Genomic DNA, 21,443 nt, shown 5'->3' with positions numbered 1-21,443 from the left:
AAGATAGCACAGAAAAATGGCTAAGAGCTTAACCTCCCTTTTATTAAGGAAAAAAAATCCATAGTAATTCCTAGTTAGAACTACTTATACTGAAGGGACAGAAAAGCCAACTCAGTTTGTTTAGACAATAATGAGATTTCGTTTATGTAACTTAAAAGTCTTGCAGCAGCAAGAGCTATAGACATGGTTTGATCTAGCCATTCAAGTGTCAGATCAAGGATCTGTTCCTTTCTGGCTCTCTGCTTGCTTTACCTGGTGTTGGCATCATCTTCAGCCTCTAAATGTTGGTGTCCCAGCTGCTCTGGGCACTCCTATAATAGCAAAATAGCTCTGGCAGCTATGTTCATCATATATTCACAGCACTCTCTTTTGGGAGGTCCTGCCAAGAAGGAGAGAACTTTACTAGCTAAGAAACTGTAACAGATATCTCCTCTCATGTCAGAGACTCAGACTGAGTTTCATGTCCGTCTTTGAACCAAGACTGTGATTGGGATACCAAAATAGTCTTCAACGAATCAGAAACCAAGATTGGAGTTGGAACTAAGGATTATTCCCACCAAACCACAGCACTGGGATGAGGGAGGGGTGGCCAGCAAGATATCACTAGAAGGGCATAATGAAGGGTCACATGCATGGCCCATAAGGCCCTTTAGTTCTGCAAATATCTAACCCACTTCTCTTCTCTTTTCATCCCATGTCAGCTAGGCTCTTCTCTGTTATTGCTTGAATGCACCAAATACTCCCTTCCTTGAGGCCTTTGCCCTGGTGATAGCTTCTTCCTGGAATGATCTTTCCCCAGACATTTGCATGGCTTTCTCCCTTGTTTCTCCACTCAGGACTGTATTTAAATGTCACTTCATAGAGGCCTTTGGTGAATTCTCTATCTAAAATAGCAACTGCAATTACTTTCTACCCACATCATTGGCTTTAGTTGTGTTTCTAGCACTTATAACTACTTGACATTATTTTTCATACCTACTTGTTTGCCCTCACCACTGGAGTGTACACTCCATGAGAAGATTCTGCCTTGTTCATTGTTGTATCATAATAAGCATTTAACAAATGTTTATTGAGTGAGTGAATGGGTTAGAATCCCAACCTAACCCTACCTCTGTCATCTCAAGCAGATAACTGAAACTTTCATTGCTCAGTCTCCTCACCTGTCAAATGGAGATATTTCTACGTCACAGAGTTATTCTTCAGATGAAGTAAGAAAACATGTGGGAAATGTCTGACATATATAGATATTCAAGATATATATGTTTTCTTCTCACAAAAGCTTCATCCAGTAGGTCCAATGAGGCCATATTCTATCTTTCTTTCTTTCTTTCTTTCTTCATTCCTTCCTTCCTTTCTTTCTTTCTTTCTTTCTTTCTTAGAAAGTATAGTTGATTTACAATGTTTCAGGTATACAGCAAAGTGATTCAGTTATTCATATATATATATATATATATATATATATATATATATATAATGTTTTTCAGATTCCTTTACACTATAGGTTGTTACAAGACATTGAATATAGTTCCCTGTGCTATACAGTAGATCCTTGTTTATCTATTTTATATATAGTAGTGTATATCTGTTAATCCCAAATTACCAATTTATTCCTCCCTTTCCCATTGCCCCTTTCCCCTTTGGTAACCATAAGTTTGTTTTCTATGTCTGTGAGTCTATTTCTGTTTTATAAAGAAATTCATTTGTATCATTTTTTTAGATTCCACATATAATGATATCATATTATATTTGTCTTTCTCTACCTGACTTACTTCACTTAGTATGATAATCTCTGGGTCCATCCATGTTGCTGCAAATGGCATTATTTCATTCTTTTAAGTCAGTTGTTATCTATTATGGCTTTACTTTAGTATAACCTGGGAATTTTTTAGAATTCCAAAAGGGTTCTCACCCCTAGAGATTCTGATATAATTGGTCTGTGTGACACCTAGGCATTGGTAATTTTTAAAGCTCCCCAGGTGGGAGCATTTTAGCAGCCAGTGCTGAAGACCGTTGATTTCAAGTCATTAGTTGGGGTGGGGGAGAGATGGTGTGGCTGGCTGTGTAACTCAGAATTCACTGGAAGCCCTGTGAAACCTGGTCCTTCCAATACCTGGAAATCTCTAGAATCCAGCTTGGCCTATTTCCTCCAGCACAAATCTTCAACTGGCAGTCTAGACAGATGGTTATTATTTATCCTTCCTGCTGTGTTAGAAAGAAAAAAAATCACCTCTGCCTCAGGTTTCTCAATTTTCACATGTGCAAACCATTACCTTTTAAAATATGCTTATAGGCATTAGGAGGGAGAAAGGGAAGCTTAAAAGAGACCAGGAAGACGAACATGCATCTTCTTCTAATAGAACTTTTAGAAGTGCAGACAGTAGAGAAACTGGACCAGGACCAACTCTAGGTTCTAGATCTTATACTAAAAGGGATAATGCATGTGAACAGTGCCCACAAAAATGCCTGGCACATCATAATTAATGTAAAGTCCTCTTTTCTGGAGAAACTAGATTGCTTAAGATCACATAAAATAGCACAATAACAAATAATACTACCTCGTATTGGGCATCTTCTCTATGTTAAGCATTTTATTAGGTAATTTTTTTAATCTCCACAATATTATTGCAGAAGGCTATTATCATTCCCTTTTCACGACTGACAAAATTAGGATCTGAAAGCTTGCAGCTGGTAAAGGGAAGCAGCCAGATTATAGCATCAGATCTGACACCAAAGTTCATCTATAGCATCTGGCTTAGGTATAGAAGGATAAAGAGAGAAATCCTTCCTCCCATAGGGCCTGAAAAGGAATGGGAGACACAGAACTATATATTCAGTGACTGTATTTTCCAAACCTCAGATTAGGGCACATGATCATCCATTTAGTCAACCAACATGCAATGAGTATTTATTCTAATGCTGGGTGCTGGGACTTCAGAGAAGATTATGAAATCACATTGCCTTCTCCATCAAGAAACTGTGGGAGAAGATTCATAATGAGTTGTAGGTGCAATGTTAAAAGTCTAACAAAAGGCTTTTTGATCCAATATGTGAATTTATTTATATAAACATCCTTACATAGATAACACTATTAGTTAACATTTATTGAGTACTTGCTATGCTCCAAGTATTTGCTTTACATTTTCTAGTTCATTTAATCCTCACAATAACCTATAGATGGCATTATCCCCATTTTACAGAAAGGGAAACTGAGACACAAAGAGGACAAGTCCCTTGCCCTAGGTCATGCAGCTAATAGAGAAAGGAGCCAAGACTCAAACCCAAGGCATCTGACTTCAGAGCCTCTATTCTCCACCACTGTGTTATACTGTCACCCTCTACCTTTTGTTTAAAATTCATTGATTGAACCATTTTATTGAAAACAGCAACACCCAACTCAGAAACAATATGTATTTGTTAATGGCATATTTGAATTACACAGTAAATATTGAAGCTGAAGCTCCCAGAAGTCTATGCTGTGTCGTCGTCATACTGATTTATACAGTAAATGAATGTTGCCAAGTCTGATGACAGGTGCTGAGTGATGAATGAATGATGCCCACAATAAGCCTCAGAGGATTTAAACTGAAGGTCTTTATGTCTCTTTCCTGCATCCTAAGGAAATTTCTTCTATTCATGAAGGCAGCAGCCCGAGCAGCTAGCACCTGAACAGTAAAATCTCCTGGGTTAGGGATGCCATTCAAACCTCTTCCCATATAGGACTTCTGACCATTGAAAGGAACAAGGAAGGGAGAAGACAAAGGTTTTACACGATCCTTCAAGTGCAAACTTGGGTGGTAAAGGAGGCAGAAGTGCCTGCTTCTCTAAGAGGCAGAACCACAGGAAGAGGTCCCATGCCACTTCCCAAATTGTAAAAGCCCTCCTGATTCAGGACAGTTCTACAGGCTGATGTCTCTGCTTATCTGGAACTCTCTGCTCTATGCACATGCCCACAATCACCTTTGCCTGGAAACTCCTATTCATCCTTCAGGTCCCCACTTGAAGTGTCACTTCCTCCAAGAAGCCTTCTCTGATCCTTCACCACTCCTATCCCTAGCCCAAAAGGAATTTATTTTCACATATTCCTGTGTTGTGTTTATGGTCGTTTGTAATTAAATAATAATCTTGAGTGATTATTTAGCATTTACCTCCCCTTTGTGAGCTTCATCAGGGCAGGAACTAGATCTTTCTTATCCACCAGTGTATCCCCATCACCATTTACAATGCCAATCGTATAGCAAAGCCTCCACATTTTCTTTGCCTGGGTGTATATGTGTATGTCTTAAAATGAAGAGACCAAACTAAAACCATTTTTTTCTTTCTCATCCAGGAAAGAAAGGAAAGGAAACCTCTGCTACTCCAGTGCATCCTGAAGTTAATGAGATATCTCAAGGAAAAACTGAACATATGGTATGCAGCTGGGTATACAGACCTCGGCGAAGGGCTTCACCAATCCTTCACCTTCTATTCACTGATGCTGGGTGAGGCCCTCCCTTCTGAATTTTTGATTTCCACCCAGTGCCTTGACTATCAGACTATCTTTGACTTCAAGACTCTACTCCAGCAGAGAAGGAATACAGACAAACTCCTAAAGTGTGGTTGGTTTCTCTCCTAGCTGGTATGCATGCAGAAACCACTTATCACCACTCAGTGATGGGCTTGCCATTGGCCCCTGAAAGTTGAACTTGTAGCATGTGGACAGGTGTCCTTCCAGAGCCTGTGACCAGTCCACCAACTGCCAAAATGATGGTTGTGAGACCTATTTTAACATCTTAAGTCCAGCTTCCAGAAATTTAGGGTGACCTTTTCCCCAGACATCCCATTTTAAAATGTAATGGGCTCTTTGATTTAAAAAAAAAAATCTGGCAAGCATTTAAAATTCATTTTAATATTCCCAGCACTTAACCAGGAGAAGATGCAGACAGAATTGAAAAACTGCCTGAGTTTCTCTGTTGTTGTTGTTTTTAAATGCCCGGATTAGAACATAATTCATCTTCAGATGACGGGAGGCCTCTTCATGCACTTCACACTTCGAAATATTTTAGAAAATAGTATCCATTTTGGCAAGCCTCTTTCCATGCAAGAAACAACAGCAAATGCTTTTCTCCTTGAGTGTTAAGTCTGCTGTGAATAAGATTATAAAAAATATATACTTTGCTCTTTTATTTTGTCTCTTGTTTGAGGATTTTACTGCCTCTGCAATAATCGATTCTTCTCATATTCCTGTATAAGCAGCATTCGTTGTCCCACTTTTTAGAAAGGGGACTTGAAGCAGAAGTTTGGTAAAGCAACTTTCCTATTGTTCCAGGAAAATCACTCATTTATTCATTCACTTATTCATTCCGTAAACATATCTTGAGAACGAACTATGTGACAGTCACTAACCAGAACTTGAAGATACATAAATGATTATCTCACAGGTCCAGGCTCAAGATCTTTAGCAGATGGGAGAGATACTCTAACAGACAATTACACTATCCCATAATAAGTGCTATGATGGATAAAGGGGCTACAAAGAATTGCCCCTCACCTAGGCTGGGGCTATCAGGGAAGGCTTCCCCCAAGAAGTGAAATATGAGTTGGGCCTTGGAGGATGAGTAGGAGCCTAACGCATCAAGGCATAGGTAGCAAGAAGGAGTTTTACAACAGAGGAAACAGCGTATATAAGGCATAAGGGCATCAAACAGCTGTATTTTTTTTTCTGGTTTTATGTGGCTGGAGAAAATGATGTATATATTGAAAGAAGAGAAGGAAGAACAAGAACTTGAATGGTCTTATGAGCCAAGCAAGGAATTTGGACTTCATCCTGACGCAGTGGGACCAAAACAGTATAGGGTGTGTTAGTTAGTTAGTTATCTACTTACGTACTTACTTCCTAGGTTTAGCTTAATTCAGGCCCATACAAATTCCCCCATTCCCTGTCTTTAGTGGTCAAAGAGAGTGTTAATTATCTGAAGAAATATATAATTATTTAAAGTCAGTTTCTCAGCTTTAAGGACCTCTTTGAATTTTCTAAAATCATCCACCAAACTGTATGCAAATGTGCATCCATCTGGGTAGATTATCTAAAGTTTTCATTGGATTTCTAAAGTGGTCCAAAGCTCTAAGAAGTATGAGAATCACTATTCTATTTACTTTATAAAAACTTTCAGCTTCTCCCAAAATAGACTTTATCAAAGTAGAATTCTTATATATTAATCTCTCAAAATGTACTGGTCACTAGTCATCCGTATGGGTACAGTTTTGTATAACATTATATTATTTTAAACAAGACAATTCTTCACATTCCCCAGTAGCAGCTGAATCCATGTTTGTTAACTTGGCCTCTTATTTAAATTACTATTCTTTAGAGCAAGGGGATCTCCACAGCTTATATGTGAGAGGTTTGAGACAAGGTACAAAATTGGAGAAATTCAGGTATTTGAAATTTGGGAGAAGCACAGATGGTATACAAATTGGAAAGCCTAATTCTATGAAAAATTAGTTAAGAATATTTGAATTACAATTAATATAACCAAGTCTACCAACTTAATTTATTAGAAGGATAAGGAAGGAGCATAATATATATATTTATATATATATATATATATATATATATTTATTTATTTATTTATTTGTATGTATGTATGTATACATATATCTCCCCAAGGATAGAAACATAACAATAAAATCAAAGGCTTGAACCTTGAACATCATCATGACTTCTTATATCTTCTCTCTTCTCTGCTGTCAGTTTCATATCCTCTCTGTCTCTCTCTTCTTACCTCTCATCCAGAATGATCTCTGTTTTCCTATCTCTGGCTTTAACTCTCACAAATGGTTCCAAAATCACTGGAAAATGTGTTTACTGAACATTTTGCATTAGATGCCCAGTCCTGCACTATGTGCTTAGACACATGACGGTTCTCTCTATAGCCATATGGATTGAAAGGAGGGGCAATTCCTGGAAAACTGGGGTTGGGCAGATCAAACAATAGATGCTCACTCTCTCTACATGACAGGTGACAGAATGTCTTACATGGCTCTACTGACACTCATGTGTCTATTTATTCTAAAAAGATCTCTATTTTGTACTGGACATGGGGTTAGGATACAAAGATGAGCTAGGTATATACCTCAATCTAGTTTTGTGTCTACCATTCACTATATGATCTTAGTAAGTCACTTCCCCACTCTGGACTTCAGCTTCCTTTGTTAAATGAATAGGACAGACAGAACTAGTGCCTTACGCTTCATTATAGTGAGCCCACAAGCCAAAGTTAACACCATTATTGTTTCAATCACTTTTTGTCAAGAATCTCATACTCACGATCCAGAGGTTTTCCCACCAAGAAACTATATGCATTGCCTATTGATCCCACTAGTATAAAACAGAGTAGAACATCATGAAAGTCTCAGTCAGTTACAAAAACCTCTGTGTAAATCAGAAATGCAAACTGAATAAAAGTCACAATGTTATCCTTCTCTTAAAGAAAAAAGAGAGTATTCAACATAGTAGTTCTTTACAAAGCCAGACCTACAATAAATCTTGCTAGTTGTGTAGCCTCATGTTGGCCAAGATACTGGGGGAGCTCTGGGTTATGAATATGTTGCCAGTGAAATGTTTGTGTTGTTTTGGTAGAAAACTCCAGAAAAGGATTTGCAGCCAGAAAACCCTCCTGCTGAGACTTCAGCCCCCAAAGATCTCCTGAGCACTTTGAAGATCAGGCCAGTCTCACAGCCTTTTGTCAGTCCAGTGATGAAAAACACATCTGAAGAATGTGAGACATGGGTCGACAGGCTCAGGAAGCTAGAAAATGCCCTCTACCTGTGTGATCTGAGTAATACAGGTGAAGTGTGCAGCTTACAGCTCATATGTCTTTTTTTTTTTTTTTTCATTTTGTACAGGGCTCCACAAATTTTTTTAATTAGTTTTTATTGGAGTATAGTTGCTTTACAATGTTGTATTAGTTTCTGCTGTACAGCAAAGTGAATCAGCTGTGCAGCAAAGTGAATCAGCCATATATATATATATGTATATATATGTGTATATATATGTGTGTATATATATGTGTATATATGTGTGTGTATATATATATGTATATATATACATATATATACATATATATGTATATATATATTCTTTTTTAGATTCCCTTCCCATTTAGGTCACCACAGAGCACCAAGTAGACTTCCCTGTGCTATACAGTAGGTTCTCATTAGTTATCTATTTTATATATAGTACTGTATACATGTCAATCTCAATCTCTCAATTCATCCCACCTCCTCTTCCCCCCTTGGTAACCATAAGTTTGTTTTCTACATCTGTCACTCTATTTCTGCCTTGCAAATAAGTTCATCTGTGCCATTTTTCTAGATTCCATATATAAGCAATATTATATATTTGTCTTTCTTTCTGACTTACTTCACTCTGTATGACAATCTCTAGGTCCATCCATGTCACTGCAAATGGCATTATTTCATCCCTTTTTATGGTTGAGTAATATTCCACTGTATATATGTACCACATCTTCTTTGCCATTCAGAACGACCCTCAGAATGGGAGAAAATATTTGCAAACAAAGCAATCGACTAGGGATTAATCTCCAAAATATACAAACAGCTCATGAAGCTCAGTATCAGAAAAACCAAACAACTCAATCAAAAAATGGGCAGAAGACCTAAATAGACATTTCTCCAAAGAAGACATACAGATGGCCAAAAAACACATGAAAAGATGTTCAACATCACTATTAGAGAAATGCAAATCAAAACTACAATGAGGTTCCACCTCACAGCAGTCAGAATGGCCATCAGCAAAAAATCTACAAACAGTAAATGCTGGAGAGGGTGTGGAGAAAAGGGAACCCTCTTACACTGTTGGTGGGAATGTAAATTGGTACAGCCGCTATGGAAAACAGTATGGAGGTTCCTTAAAAAATTAAAAATAGAGCTACCATATGATCCTGCAATCCCACTCTTGGACATATATCCAAAGAAAACCATAGTTTGAAAGGATGCATACACTCCGATGTTCATTGCAGCACTATTTACAATAGCCAGGACACGGAAGCAGTCACACACCTTTCCATTTGTGTTGCAGTCTAAGAGTGGACACATCCCTTTCTTTCACTTCTTAACAAATACAATTTGTACATAAACCATGTGCCTGGCACTATGCTGAGCACAATCAGGAAACACAAAGATGAATCAGACATGAATCCCCCACCAGGTTGCTTACAGTTTCTCTGAGTCTAACCTACAATCCAACCTTGTAATTCCCCTGATTGAAATCATCAGCATGCCTGCTAACAGGCTGAACTCTAAACTGTTTAGCAAGGCAAAAGCTGGTCTCTATCCACCTGACCAGTATCTTCTCCTTCTATTTTAATTCTCTCAGCATATCCTACCCCATCATAATGAATAACTTGCCTTCCTCAACTGTGTCTTGCTTTCTCCTGTGGCTGTGCCTTTTCTTTTTCAAAAAAACATTTTATTTATTTATTTTTGGCTGCATTGGGTCTTCGTTGCTGCCATGGGCTTTCTCTAGTTGTGGCAAGCGGGGGATACTCTTCATTGCAGTGCACAGGCTTCTCATTACTGTGGCTTCTCTTGTTGTGGAGCACGGGCTCCAGGTGCGTGGGCTTCGGTAGTTGTGGCACACAGGCTCAGTAGTTGTAATGCACAGGCTTAGCTGCTCCGCAGCATGTGGGATCTTCCCAGACCAGGGCTCGAACCCGTGTCCCCTGCATTGGCAGGTGGATTCTTAACCACTGCGCCACCAGAGAAGCCCATGGCTGTGCCTTTTCTAACCCTACGCCCTCTACCTGAGCTGTCTGCCTCTCCTCTGTCCCCACCAACTCCCCACACTGTCCACCTGGCTAATTAATACCTAAACACCTTTTATGTCAGAACTCAAGCTCTACTCCTCTGAGACTCCCATGGTTTCCCCAGACAGATTAAGGCCAACCTTTATCTGGCCTCTTACAGTTCTTTAACACCCATTATCATATTTGATATATTGTATTTTTCTATTTGGGACTTAGTACTACCTAAGTACTAAGATACTTTTTTATCCTGAGTACCTTGCACAATTCTGTTCAACCCTTTTTTAAGAAACAAATAAATGAATGTACATAAATAACTAAACCCAAAATAGAAGGTGATAAATGCCATTAGAGGGTGCTATGTGGGCATTCAGACAAAGGAGAATTCATTCCTAGTGAGGTGATAAGGTTATGTTAGTGTGAAATTGATCATTAAGGGAAAGTGCAGTTTGTATACAAAGGACTGAAATAGAGGGCCCTTCCTGGCAAACATGCAAGTTAGCCAAGCAAAGCATTATGTATGAAGCTCAATACAAGGAATTTGGTTTGAATAGAATACAAGGGCTATTAAGAAGAATATTAAATGAAAAATGTGAAAATATAGGATAGGATCAGATCTAGGAAGGTCTTAGATGACCGACCAAACAACTTGGATTTAATTCAAAGATAGTGAGCACATTGTGTTTCTAAGCAGGAGAGTGGTATGATGAAGTTGTATTTCAGAAAGGTCCTTGATGGCTATGTGAAGAATGAAGGAGAAATTTAAATTATAAAAAGGATAAAGGATGTTATTGCAATGCTTAAGTGAGATAATGAAATTCAGAACTAGGTCAGAGACCTGTGAAATGGAAAAGAGGCAGCACATACAAAAACATATGCACTGAAATTGTTGTACTTAACTACATACTGTTGTTCATGAAGACTTAGCATTATATGTGGAGTCTAAAAATATGGAACACATAGAAATGGTTGTTGCCAGGAAATATGTGGAAATGTTGGTCAAAGGGTAGAAACTTTCAGTTATAAGAAATTCCAAGGATTTAACGTACAACATGGTGACTCTCATTAACAATATTGTGCTGTGTACTTGAAAGTTATTATGAGTAGAGCTTTAATGTACTCACCATAACAACAACAACAAAATGGTAATTATGGGAGGTAAAGGATTTGTTAACTAACCTTATTACAGTAAACATTTCATAATATACATGTGTATCAAATCATCACATTGTATATCTTAAACTTACACAATGTGATATATCAATTACATCTCAATAAAAAAAGTTAGTGTACACATAGTACTTTCTAGAAGTAATCATATAACAGCACTAATGCCTTTTCATTCTCTGTATGTTTTTGTTTCATTTTGCTTTGAATTTCCAATGCAAGTTAATTCTAGACCACATGAAGTATGAACACCATGTAATACCCAAGGACTTCTAATAACTATACCAAAGAGAGGGGGAAATGAAAATTTTGGGTAAAAAATTCATCTAGATGAATTAGAAACTCATTTATTAAACATTTGTTATGAGCCCAGCCCTGTGTTAGAGGCTGGACCAGGAGGGAAACCAGAAAGGATGAGACATGGTCTCTGGCCTCAAGGAACTTTTAGGTAAGACACAGAGGCTGCCAATAGTTCAAAGCCAGTAAAAGAAAAAATTTTAAGACAGAATAAAGTATTATAATTAAAGACACAAACTAGACTTAAAGAGTCCAAAGAAAAGACAGAAGAGATGAAAAAAGCTCAGTGAGTACTCAGAGAGGGCTTCTTGGAAGAGAGAACTTGAGCTGAGCCCAGAGGAGAGGTAGACTTTGAATAGCTGGGTAGGGCATTCTGAGTATGAAACCATATTCTGCAAAGGTTAGAAGGTGAGAATGAGTATGATGGGGAAGAAAGTGAGAAAGACAGGACTGACTGTCACGTTGGATTGAATAGTGAAGTTGAGACCCTACTGTGAATCCTGAAGGCTGGAATGAGGCTTAATTCTCTACGCAGTGTCCACCAAAGGTTCAACCAAAGGAGAACACAGGGAAAGCTGAAATGGGTCATTTAGGGAAGATACTGGGAAAAAAGGAGATCAAAAGTTTACTGAAATAACCTTTATTTCATGAGTCTGTGTTTACACATCAAGACTGTGAGAGTGTTGATGGGGTTACAAACAAAAACAAAACAAAACCAAAAATCAGGTAGAGAGAAAAGACGTTTCCAAAGAAACAAATGCTGAGTTTTGATGATGGATGATGGATCATAAATTTAGTTGCTAAGAGACTCCCAAAGACTGGGACCTTTCTCATACTTCTGAACTGCTCTGGGGAAAAATGGAGTTTTGTTGACTTTGGGGCAGATTCTGGCAGATTTGAAATGACTTTCTCATGGCCTTTTCACTATTTATGCCTGTTTTCTCTGTTTCTATGAAATTCATTAGTTCCTCAATAGCCAAGGAATGTGTCAGCCAAATCTGGAAACATCTATAACTATCTTTAATGAGGAAAGAGGATTAACTGAGGTCATCTTGTTGGTTTATTAGCCACAGTATTTAGCATACCACCATGGCCCTCCTCTAGACACTGAGCAGATCATCCCTACTCTGCCCAATGATGAATCAGTGCTCTTTATTATGTGCAAGGAAATATGTAGGCCAGGGCGTTCCTCATCCAGGGTGAAGGCAGAACATCCATCATCAAATTAGTATTTCTGGGAACCTGCTCTGAGCTTATTCTTTAATGGGGGTTGTCAAGAAAATATCCTTGAGGAGAAAGAAATAAGGAATGACTATGAATAACTGGTCAGGCTTTCTAAAGAAAGATGGGTGGTTGGGATAAATATTTGAGTGACTGGTAGATTGGGAATTTTCCCAGTGAACTGAAGGCTAGACAGAAAATATTTTAGAGTTCAAGGAGGCATAGTGCAATGAGAGCCCTCAAGGACGCGGGTCTGGACTTAACCTACGCTGCATCACTAACTCCTCACATCAACCACATGCTGAAGGGATTAATGTCCTTATTTACAGAGGAGAAAGCCACACTCAAAGTGATAAAATATCAGCAGGTGGGAAGTTGAGGCATAATTCTAACCCAGTTCTATTGGACTTCCCACTACACCAATCACCCATGACACACCAGAAAGATCATGAGATTCTGTTTGTTGGTTTGTTTCTTTGTGTGTTTTTAACCAGGTTTAAGTCTAGACTTCACCAATTGCTGAGTCACTTATATTCGCCAAGCCTGTTTCCTTGTCTATAAAATAGGACTGATAATAATAAAACATACCTCCCAGATTTGAGAAAGGATCCAATGAGATTTAAAAGTTCTTTGTAAACTGAACATGAAGTGGATAGTAAAGAGGTTCTTATTTCATTCTGGTTCTGGTGGGACAAGGACAAGCTTCCCAACACTAAGATGGATTGTAAGATTATTTTATGCAGCTGTCTTGGGCATCCCCTAATGACAGCAAATTAGACAGAGATAAATTTCAGTCAATGGACTTTCGTCTGATGCGCGAATCCTCTACCAACGGTAAAACTTAGAAGATAGAAGAAAAGGCCCACACACACACCAGTGGTAATTCTTATATGCATTTTTTAATATTAATTCTAATTTTTAATTAAAATATAAACTAAATTATATATATAAATAATTTCTTCTAATTAAAATATTTTCTTGTGTATTTTAAGTAATATTGATGATATAACCATTATAACTATCCTATAAAAATACCTACATTAATGAGTGCTTAATAGTTCTGGGTATTGTACTAAGCACTTACTATTTTATTAATTTTCAAACAATTTGATTATCCCTATTTTAGAGTCAAGGAAACTGAGGCTCGAAAATTAAAGTAACTTCCTCAGTCAGACACTTACTCCAAAGTCCATGACTTATATTTCCAGAGGTGGAATATGAGGAAATGTCTTGAGGGAGCCAACCTAGACCAGGTCAAGAGCCTCCACCCAATCCAGAAAATTGTAAAGATGCAATTGGCCAACTCAAAGGAAGATATTTCCTCAAAGGAAAGGACCAACATTCTAATAGGAGAAAGAGACAGCAAATAAACCTGAATAGAACAGACAATTTAAAAACAGTGGATTGGATAGGACAGGATGGGGTGAGATGGGATAGGATGGTATGGAATGAGATGGGATGGGATGGGATGGGATGGGAAGGGACAGGACAGGACTGAACTGAATAGAATTGAATTGAATAAATCACATTAGGACCCCAGCTGTCTGTAGTCCACTGTTAAAAACACTCATTAGAGAGCAGTTCAGAGAAGAACATCATGCTCAACTGTCCTTGCACGTTTAAATCCAAACAGAGCTCAAAGAGAGATGACAGGTATCCGCTATAGCCCAAATCTAATAGACTGGTCATGGCTTTCTGCAAAATGACCAGGGGACCACTCCTTCTGGATTCTTTGAGAAAGAATTTCACAATCATTATTATAGTCTGCACAAGTACAGGAGACTAGAAGAGCCACATGCCAGGGATGTATCTCACCCCTATAAAAGATATTTAAAAGCTTGACACCTGTAGCGTAGATCTTCACAATTCATGGAAAATATTTAGAAAACAATCTGAGCCCTGCTTGAAACAATCTCTTTCCCCCATTCTATAATACAGTATGGTGGTTAAATGCATGGACTAGAACAACCTTGGGCATCTGTCCATCTCTATGCCTCAGTTTCTCTCTCTGTAAAATGGGTTGTTGTGTTAAGTGAGTTAATATTGGTAAATTGTTTGGAGGGGTGCCTGAAATATGGTAAATGTTATATATGAGTATCAGTCGTTATTGTTATTGTTGTTGCACTCTAATTAATTTTCTGCATCTCTTATCACCTCAACTGGTTGGTGATCTTCCTAAGGTAACAGACCACTTCTCAAAATCCTCTCTATTCCCAAGCACAGTATCTGACATATATAAGCTCACAATTAAGGGCTTATGAATGAGTCACTGACCTTTGCTGTTGTTGTGTTCTACCCTTAAACTCCTCTCTGCAGTTATCAAAATCTACTTACCCTTAGCATGGACAACACATTGGTATTGGTACATATAACATGTGGGTACCAGAGTATGTCCTGTGATAAGCACTACCATCTCTATTATACAGATCTAGACTCTAAGCCACAAGAAGTTAGGTGATTTACCTGTGATCACACAGCAAGCTGGAGGGAGTCACAGTAAATATATTTCCAGAAATGCATAAAAATGAGCTGTTTAAATCCTGCATGTCTAGGAACATATTTGGATATTTCAGTAAGTTAAACATAAACTAGAGCAATTAGGAATTGCTTTTAGCCGGCACCCCACCATTTTCAAAACTTGGTCTTTTAAAGTTTTATGGCTACGAAGAACAAGCTAAAATCGCTTTAGAGTCTACCTATGGATTATATTGGACCCCATCTCCTCCCCAAAATCACCCTCAGATTCCTCTCAACATCTATTATGCATAGCCAGGATTGTAAATATCTTTTAAGGGTGTCACTTGGTTTTTAAGAAGCTTAAAATTTCAAAATATTAGCATTTAATTCTTGCTCAGAAGTCATTCAAGCTAATGAATTTTCCTCTTTCTTGTTTTTTCTTTTAAAAATACTCTAAAAAAAATACTCTTTTAAAAAGCTCCCACCCACCCAACCCAATGGCAGGAGTTCTGGAGAATGAACGAGCCAGATGCCTCATTCACAACTACAATCTCATTTACAACCTGTCCCTGAGCCCTCGGAAAATTGACCAAGCCTTGCGGAGATTCCATGCTGGAGAAAATATGCTCTTGGAGCCAGCGCTTCAGTACTTAAAGGAGCTATAATAACAAGCCCATATTGTGAGAACAGATGTTCCCTTTGTCTCCCTTTTTACCCGGACACATGTTTCTCCTCAGCCCGAGTGCAGTGGTGGAGGTGCTGTCAGAGTTGAGGCTGATGCAGCTATTGTCAACACTTTGAGCTTGGACTTGGTTTCTGGCTATGATGCTCACTCATAAGCAGCTCAAAGTGATACAAGGAAACCAGGTTTTCTCTTCTGAGGTGGCAAAAACCCAATTTCTTAAAATCCCCTTCTATTCTTATAAAGCTGGTGATGAATATTCAATGATTTTTTTTTCAGTATTGCTGATCAAACTGTTTTTTTGCAAACCCTGCAATTCCATATAGTAAAAAACATGCTAGATGTTGTCAACTCCCAAAAATGCCTGTGAATTAATAGACCTAAATATATCTTTTTTGGATGAGTAAGTCAGCCTTTCCTCTAGTCACTATTCTAGGATTTCCACAATTGTAAGAAAAATAAAAGTATTAACAATATATTATCTTAATCCCAAGCAGCAGAAGCAAAATTTCAAGTGAAGTTTTCTGAACAAGTTCAATATTTTCTCTAGTACAAAACTAGATGATGTTACACTGTCTCCAAGGATATTTTTCCCAGAGTATTGAATACAACTTTTGAGGAGGGACTCCTGGAACAAAGGATTGTGGAAATAGGTAACATCTTCTTTGCTTCCTCTGGCAGGAAAACCAAGTAAAATTTTCCACCAGTTCCCACAGTTCTTCTAGTCTTAACATCCACCCCCCTGCAATTTGCACTACCCTGGCCACAACATACATACTTACATTCACATCACACCACTCAGGCAGTATGAGCTCATTGAAGGAAGCCCAGGACTTCAGAGACAGAAGTATTCCCAGTACCATCATTAATGCTGAATGACCTGGATCCTGATTTTCCAATCTCTGTGTGTGGAAGACAGGATGAAGGAGTTAGGTCAAGGGAAAAAGCAAACAGAAAGGTCTCTGAGCATCCCCTTTAATACATTTTACATAGTGGGGTATCTCCTAAAATCTTATAAATTAAACCTTAAGAACAAAATAATTTGGATCCACCAACGTAAATGATCTCTGAGGGCCTTCTAGTCTCTCCTGCTCTAGTTTTTATAATCCTTGAGTTGCCCAGAAAAATGCCCCTCTAACACTCTAGAGCCCTTGGGATTCCTAGCTGCCTTTTAGAACAGAGAAGTAAGCAGAAAAACATGGCTTTCTCATGCTACCAAAGTACCAAATGAGGGAAATTAGAATATTAGATCAGACAATGTAATATGCATTGGGCAACTACTGTGTGTCAGGAACTTGACGTACTCTGTTTCATCCAACTCTGACAACTCGATGTGGCAGCTTTCACAGCTCCTTACAGATGAGGAAACAGAGGCTCAGAGAAGTGAAGCAGAAGAAGGCTGCAGGGTTGTGCCTATGGATAATTGGCTGGAGGGATATGCTGCAGCTCTATTTATAATAGCCAGGACATGGAAGCAATCTAAGTGTCCACCGACAGATGAATGGATAAAGAAGATGTGGCACATATATAGAATGGAATATTACTCAGCCATAAAAAGAAATGAAATTGAGTTATTTGTACTGAGGTAGATGGACCTAGAGACTGTCATACAGAGTGAAGTAAGTCATAAAGAAAAAAACATATACTGTATGCTAACACACATATATGGAATCTAAAAAAAAAGGGTTCTGAAGAACTTAGGAGCAGGATAGGAATAAAGATGCAGACATAGAGAATGGACTTGAGGACATGAGGAGGGGGAAGGGCAAGCTAGGACAAAGTGAGAGAGTGGCATGGACATATATACACTACCAAATGTAAAATAGATAGCTAGTGAGAAGCAGCCTCATAGCACAGGGAGATCAGCTCGGTGCTTTGTGTCCACCTAGAGGGGTGGGATAGGGAGGGTGGGAGGGAAGGGCATGCAAGAGGGAGAGGATATGGGAACATATGTATATGTATAACTGATTCACTTTGTTATAAAGCAGAAACTAACACACCATTGTAAAGCAATTATACTCCAATAGAGATGTTAAAAAAATAAAATAAAATAGATTAATTAATTAATTTCAAAAACCAGCCAAAATCCAGTTCAGGCACTTAGTAGGTGGCAGCCTTGGCGAATGTTAAACCTCCCTGAGCTTCAGTTCCTTCACCTGTAAAACGGGAGTAATTGTACTTTTCAGGGGAGTTTTATAAACACTGAAAGCCATGTCATGCAGACACATAGTAGAGATGGGGGCCTTTCTTATGTCCCTTCTCTTAGCAGCTGAGCCTCAGGAAGCTTGAACAATGGTCTGTGTGAAATGGCAGAGAGCAATAACACTACTGCTACAGCGCAAACAAATTTTGAGATACATCTGCTTTCTAGAACCAAGGGCCAGTTGCTCTTAGATCATCTCCGGTCTGGAATTCTCCACTGCTTTACCCCAGGATGTGTGTGGTATGTAGGTGTGAGGGTGTGTATGTGTAAGACTTGCCCTTGTAAAAGTAAATACTCATTAGATTTTCTCTGAGTAAAGCATTAAAAAAAAAAAACAAAAAATCAACTTAAGCCATAGAGAACAGCTTAGATATCTCGGTGACAAAGTGACAGCAGAGGTTAAATGAGGCCGGGCTGTGAAGCAAACCACTGGACACAAACAGCAAAATGCTATGAGGTCATTATGCTTCAGAATATTTTTTAGTGACCACTATGCTAAAGCTTTTGCATGGTTTGCTTATGGACAATGTTACCCTTCTCTCTCTCTTTTTTTTTTTCTCAGATCAGAGTTGTTTCATATACTTCCTGTGACTGTGTCATTGTGAACTTCTAATAAACACTGGGTAGAGGGAGTCTGGTGTCTGTGATCTTGACCAGCTTTCTCTAGCAGAATCTTTCTAAATGGGTGTCTGTGTGCAGTGGCCCGGTTAACCTCCAGGATTCCCTGGAGGGACTTGGTGTCGACTGCATCTGCCCCAACTCTCCAAAAACCTCAGCCTCTAAAGATGGAAAGAGCACTGAAGACATAGCAGAGGCTGGATCTCACCACCTGGGCAGACTCTTTCCCAGATGTGTGACCCTGAGCAATCCACTACCTCCCCATAGAGTCATTCACATTGAAGGGGATAATGTATACAAATTGCCTGACACTGGCACAGAGATGTGCTCCACAAGGGGGAACTGGCTTTCTATTTTATTCTTATACAGTGTTTCCTTTTACACCATTCAATGGGCCAAATCATTATGCACCCTTTCCAGATACAGACACCTTATAAGCCAATGGTTGGCTCACTGGTCGTGTGGTCCTAGAGTGCAGAGACCATGTCCTCCACATTTCTATTCTTCATTCTCTCTCCTGTCCTTACTCCTCACCATAACCCAACCAGGTGGGCATTCCTATGCCCATTGTACAGATGAGACACTGAGGCTTGGATGGTAAATGGATTTGCCAAAGGAGTAACAGCTAGTGAGTGACGAAGTCAGGACCAGAACCCAGTGCACAACTTCCAGTCCAGCGGTGCCCTGCAGGTCACAGTTAGAGCAAATAACCCACAGAATTCCCGTTAGTGTGTGTGGTCTGACTCCCCAGCAAGTCTAGTGGACACACCAAGCCAGGACCAAGGTCTTCCTGGTCTTTGTTCCCAGCACAGAGCCCAGATTCACCATCCAATGGGAACCTGGAACACGTTTGTGGAATGGCACCTCCACATGAACATTTGGAAAAGCCAGCAACGTTTTGCCCTCTTCCAGTACCCCCAGCTCATCACCACCTTCTGGAGACAGGAATAAAGGGTGTTTTCAGGACTCTGGACGTGATCGGTTCACACAAGCGGAAGCACAACTATACAGATCGCGCCATCCAAACAGTTTGCTAAGTGCCCACTAACTCTTCAGAGGAATTTCCCGAGATCATTAAGAGAAACAATAACGGGATTTTATATTCTAATTGGGATCAGAAACTGGACAGCTTTGGAGCTGGCTGGAGAACTGTGTGGCTCTGAAAATAAACACTCCCCTTTCTGCTCCCCCCTCCTCACCCCCCACCCCTTGTGAGAGCCTTTCAGCTCTGCTTCCAAGTCTCCTTAGCAACAAAGGTAGGGGTTCCCAGAGCTGGTGCCTCTGGAATGCCAGCCATTCCCCTCATTAGCATTCAGGGCGCTCATCTGCCTGCACATTTGGCCATGGGGCTGTGCAAAAGGCAAAGTGCCTTGGGGGAGGCCCAGCATTTAGCGTGATTGGTTGGGACATGGGAAGCATCCACAAAGAGTTCCAAACAAAAGGCATCAATATTACTTGTGGAGCCATCAGTCTGCCTGGGGCACAATGTGGCTCTGGCTCAGCCACATGCTTCCTCCCCAGGTCCTGTGTGAAGGCGTGGTGGGCTCTTGGCCCTGAACACCAGTGTGTTGGATGGTCTCCCTCCTCCTCCCTCTCTGTGCTGCCAGGTCTCTCCTCAGACTCAGTTTATCCAGGTTGGACAATGGGTGGACTCTAATTGGTGGTGGGAGTGCCCACGGGAGGGGGGTTGACAGAGGGTAAACAGTCAGATGGTAGGACAATCACAAGCAGATGGTGCTGCTGGGAATGGATTCCAGACAAATTCACGGGCAGATTGAGCTCTGACAAAGACTTATCTGGTGGAGAGCAATTGGCACCTTATACTAAGCCCTTGCTCAAAACACACATCCTGCTCTCCCACACAATCTCTGAGAGTTCCATGAGGTTCCATATCACCAGAATTCCAAAATATTGATCAATAGGCCAATCCCTGGGAGATTCCAACCAGCAAAGCACTTTCTCAGCATTCTCATAGAACCAGTCCTTAGCAGAGTTTCCTTCAGCCTCCCTGTGTTTGAACACCTTCAGAGATGTGGCTCTCACTCCTTGTCATCTTCTCCTCTCCACACAGCTCCGATTTGTTCTTCTAAAATTTGTTATCCTTTTAATCCCTTTTCTACCCTCCCTTGGAGCCAAAGGAGGAGGAGGAGGAAGAGGAAGGGGCTGAGGAGGAAAAGGGGGGAGGGGGGAGGGAAAAGGAGGAGGGGGGAGGGAAGGGGAAGAGGAAGAAGAAGAAAGAAAGCTTTGTTTCTTTCCTCCAGAATGGACTCAAGTTGGGGAGGGTCTCAAGACTGGGAGGAAATTGGGAGAACAGATGTGTAAGCAAGTATATCAGCTTGATAGAACTGCTGTGTCCAAGCACTACCAACTGGGTAGCTTAAACAACAGAAATGTGCTGCCTCACAGTTCTGGAGGCTAGAAGTCCAAAGTCAAGGTGTCTGCAGGGTTGGTTCTTTGGACTGTGATGGACAATCTGTTTTGTGCTTCTTTCCTAGCTTCATGTGGTTTGCTGGCAATCTTTGGGGTCCCTCAGCTGATAGATGTAAATATAACCCATATCTCTGCCTTGTTTTCACATGGTGTTCTCCCTGTAAGCATGTCAGTCTCTGTGCCCAAATTTCCCCCTTTTATAAGGACACATCATATTAAATGAAAGCCCACCATAATGACCTTATTTTAAGGTCATTACCTTAAAATTGATTACCTCTGTAAAATCCCTAGTTCCAAATAAAGTCACATTCTGAGGCACTAGGGGTTAGGACTCCAACCTGTCTTTAAGCAGGTATACAATTCAACCCATAATAGCAAGAAAATAAATAATTGTATGTATGTGACAAGCACTTTGTTAGATTTCTCCTGGGAATGAGGAAGGCAAACAGAGGGTATAAATGCTCCACTTAAGCAGATCAGTGAGAGCTTCCTGTGATAAGACACTTGTGCTCACCCTGAGATGTTGAGTGGAATTTTTCCAGGTGAGTAAAGGGAGATTATCTTT

At 39.8% G+C, this 21,443-nt stretch overlaps 1 protein-coding gene across 1 annotated transcript in view; it reads left to right on the top strand.

Annotated features, from left to right (window-relative positions):
- The window catches only part of C1H1orf87 (chromosome 1 C1orf87 homolog), a 126,839-nt gene extending 111,229 nt beyond the window's left edge, over positions 1-15,610 (top strand). Inside the window, 3 exon segments of the mRNA XM_032639279.1 lie at positions 4,328-4,407; positions 7,619-7,826; positions 15,450-15,610. Of these exon segments, the coding sequence (XP_032495170.1) occupies positions 4,328-4,407; positions 7,619-7,826; positions 15,450-15,610 (449 nt within the window).
- The last annotated feature ends 5,833 nt before the right edge of the window (positions 15,611-21,443 follow it).

Source organism: Phocoena sinus, chromosome 1 (genome assembly GCF_008692025.1).
Source record: "Phocoena sinus isolate mPhoSin1 chromosome 1, mPhoSin1.pri, whole genome shotgun sequence".
Lineage (NCBI taxonomy): Eukaryota > Metazoa > Chordata > Mammalia > Artiodactyla > Phocoenidae > Phocoena > Phocoena sinus.
The sequence above is the reverse complement of the archived record's forward strand: the minus strand, read 5'-3'. Positions and strand labels throughout refer to the sequence as shown.